At 47.7% G+C, this 3298-nt stretch overlaps 1 protein-coding gene across 1 annotated transcript; it reads left to right on the top strand.

Moving 5' to 3' along the window:
* The first annotated feature begins 796 nt into the window (after positions 1-796).
* Positions 797-2074, top strand: LOC145130716 (uncharacterized). The gene has a single exon (XM_079065491.1). It carries the CDS (start codon positions 797-799, stop codon positions 2072-2074), a length of 1278 nt encoding a protein of 425 aa, XP_078921617.1.
* Positions 2075-3298: the final 1224 nt, after the last annotated feature.

Genomic DNA, 3298 nt, shown 5'->3' with positions numbered 1-3298 from the left:
CCTGGATCGCTAATCCGGTTATGGTGCGCAAGCAAGACGGGTCATGGCGTATGTGCATTGACTTCTCAGACTTGAACAAAGCGTGTCCCAAGGACTGCTATCCCCTCCCGGAGATCGACCAGAAAGTGGAATCACTGCAAGGGTTTAAGCTAAAGTGTTTCCTGGATGCATATAAGGGATATCATCAGATTCTGATGAGCGAGCAGGACGAAGAAAAAACGGCTTTCTACACGGATCATGGCACCTTTTGTTACACCAAGATGCCTTTAGGTTTGAAAAACACGGGAGCCACATACCAGTGCCTGGTCGACTCGGTCTTCGCCAAGCAAATTAGGAGGAATATCGAGGTGTATGTCGACGATATGGTGATTAAGATCTCCCATGAAAAAAAATGTTGCAAGACATCGAGGAGACTTTTCGTACGCTAGAAAGGGTCAAAATGAAATCGAATCCGGCTAAGTGCACATTCGGGGTAGAAGAAGGAAAGTTCTTGGGATACTATGTTACCAAACAGGGCATCCAGCCTAGCCCAGTTAAAGTGGACGAGTTTATGGAGACACCACCCCCAGGCACCCTCAGAGGCGCACATGGTTTGAATGGGAAGCTCACGACTTTGAGTAGATTCATCTCGAAATCCGCTGACAAGGCCATGCCACTATTCCATACACTGAAAGGCTGTATTGAAAAGAACAACTTTCAATGGACAGCCGCGGCGGAAGAAGCGCTCCAGAAGATTAAGGAAGCACTACACAAGCTACCCACACTGGCCAGCCCCATCCCAGGGTAAACACTGCAAATGTACCTCTCGACCTCAAACGGAGCGATATCCTCGGTGTTGACCGTAGAAAGGGAAGGAGAGCAGGAGTCGGTATACTTTGTGAGTAGGGCATTGCAGGGTCCTGAGCTCAATTACCCCACCCTGGAAAAGCTAGTCCTGGCGCTCATTTACACGGCGCGACGTTTGAGGCGCTACTTCCAAGCGCACCAAATAGAGGTACTAACAAATTGCCCCATCAAACAGATATTGCTCAAGCCAGAAACAACGGGCCGGTTAGCAAAGTGGGCAATTGAGCTAGGGGAGCATGATATAAGCTATCGTCCAAGGACAAGCATTAAGGGGCAAGCTCTGGCTGATTTCTTGCTCGAAATTCCAGACGAAGGAAGCTCAGCTAAGGAAAGAATCTGGGCGGTAGAGGAGGTCCCAGCCAACGACTGCTCATGGACGCTATATACCGATGGGGCGTCCAGCAGGGAAGGCTCAGGGGCAGGCTTAATCTTGACTAGCCCAGAGGGAGAGGAAGTGACCTATGCTCTTCGGTTCGACTTCCACACCTCAAATAACGAGGCGGAGTATGAAGCCTTGCTCGCAGGGTTGCGCTTAGCCAAACAAATGGGTGCGAAGGCTGTGACAGCCCTAACAGATTCGAGATTAGCCGCGAACCAAATTAATGAAAGTTTTGAGGCAAGAGATCAAAGAATGGAGAGGTATGTGAGAATGGTGAGACAGCTGATCCAGCCCTTCAGACAGTTCACGATTAAGCAAATACCTCGGAGCGAGAATAAAAGGGCAGACGCTTTAAGCAAGTTGGCATCTACATGTTTCGATCATTTATCGAAGAAGGTTTTGGTAGAAGTGCTCAGGGAAATAAGTATAGACGAGCGGCAGATAAATACCTTGACAACCACCGGGCCCACATGGATGACACCATTTATGGAGTATTTGCAAAGGGGAGTACTACCAGACGAGCACAGTGAAGCTAGGAAAATACGTATAAAGGCGCCCTCATATGCATTGATAAACGGGGAGCTGTATCGAAAAGGGTTAATGGCACCGTGGTTGAAATGTGTAGATCAGGCCAGAGGGATGGAGGCGCTACAGGAGGCGCACGCAGGCCAGGCGGGCGCACATGAGGGAGCTAGAGCTTTAACGGGTAAAGTGCTCCGAATGGCAATATATTGGACCACTGTACACCAAGACGCGCTGGGATTGACTAGGAAGTGTGGAGAATGCCAGTCTTATGCTCCAGTCCAAGCAAACCCGCCAGTACCACTGCAGAACATATCCAGCCCATGACCATTCTACCAATGGGGCATAGACATTGTAGGCCCGTTCCCGGAAGCACCTGGAAAGCTGAAGTACATGGTGGTGGCAGTAGATTACTTCACAAAGTGGATTGAAGCAGAACCGCTAGCGTGCATATCAGGAAGGCACATGATAAAGTTTGTATGGAAAAATATCATGACAAGGTTCAGAACACCTAAGGTGCTCGTCAGTGACAATGGTCTACAATTTGCTGAAAATCCTTTCAGAGAATGGTGCGCCAGTAAAGGGATAAATTAGCGGTTCACATCAGTGGCGCACCCACAGGCTAATGGGCAAACAAAAGTGTCCAATCGAACCATTGTGCATGGCATCAAGAAACGGTCGGGTAAGGCAAAGGGGAATTGGGCAGAGGAGATACCGGCAGTATTGTGGTCATACAGAACCACTCCACGAACAAGCACACGGGAGACACCGTTCAGCCTAACATATGGGACGGAGGCTGTACTTCCCATTGAAATAACGGTTGGCACGTTAAGAGCGATCAGTGCGGATGAAGAAAGCAATGCCCAAGATCTAAGGTTGCATCTGGACGTCCTCGAAGAGAGGTGCGAGAATTCGGAGGTACACCAAGCTGCATACAAGCGTGTAACATAAAGATATTACAATCAGAGGGTAAAGGAGAAAGCGTTCAGAGTAGGCGAGTATGTGCTGAGAAGGAACGAGGCAAGTCGAACCCAACCACAAGGCAAGCTGGGCCCAGTATGGGAGGGCCCGTATAAGATCATAGAAGCAAATAGGAATGGCGCATATGTGTTGGAAACAGTGGAAGGAAGGCGAATACCAAGAACATGGAACGCTAGAAACTTGAAGAATTTTTTCTTTTAAGGACGAAGTGGCAAATAGCCCAGTTGCCCAGCGTCGTACTTAGTGTACTTGATTTCATGCTTAGCGACATGATTCTCATACTTAGTGTATTGGAACCCATGGTCAATGTAATCGAATGGTTGATATGCCAAATTTTAATACTCAGCGTATTAAATCTTAAAATGTTTAAATACTTAACGCATTAAATTTTATTGTCGGGTGCTTAGAGAAGCCAGCCTTGACACTTAGTGTGTCGATACTAATGTGGGCAAAACAAAATGCTTAGTGCATCACAATACTGTTAGATAGAGCAATGCTTAGAGCATGCAACTGGACACCCAGCACACCAAACGTCTTTACATACAATCAAAAGAGTAATTTTTAGCAAAG

Source organism: Lactuca virosa, chromosome 8, assembly GCF_052849685.1.
Source record: "Lactuca virosa cultivar CGN04683 chromosome 8, Lactuca_virosa_CGN04683_v6, whole genome shotgun sequence".
Taxonomy (NCBI): domain Eukaryota; kingdom Viridiplantae; phylum Streptophyta; class Magnoliopsida; order Asterales; family Asteraceae; genus Lactuca; species Lactuca virosa.
The sequence above is the reverse complement of the archived record's forward strand: the minus strand, read 5'-3'. Positions and strand labels throughout refer to the sequence as shown.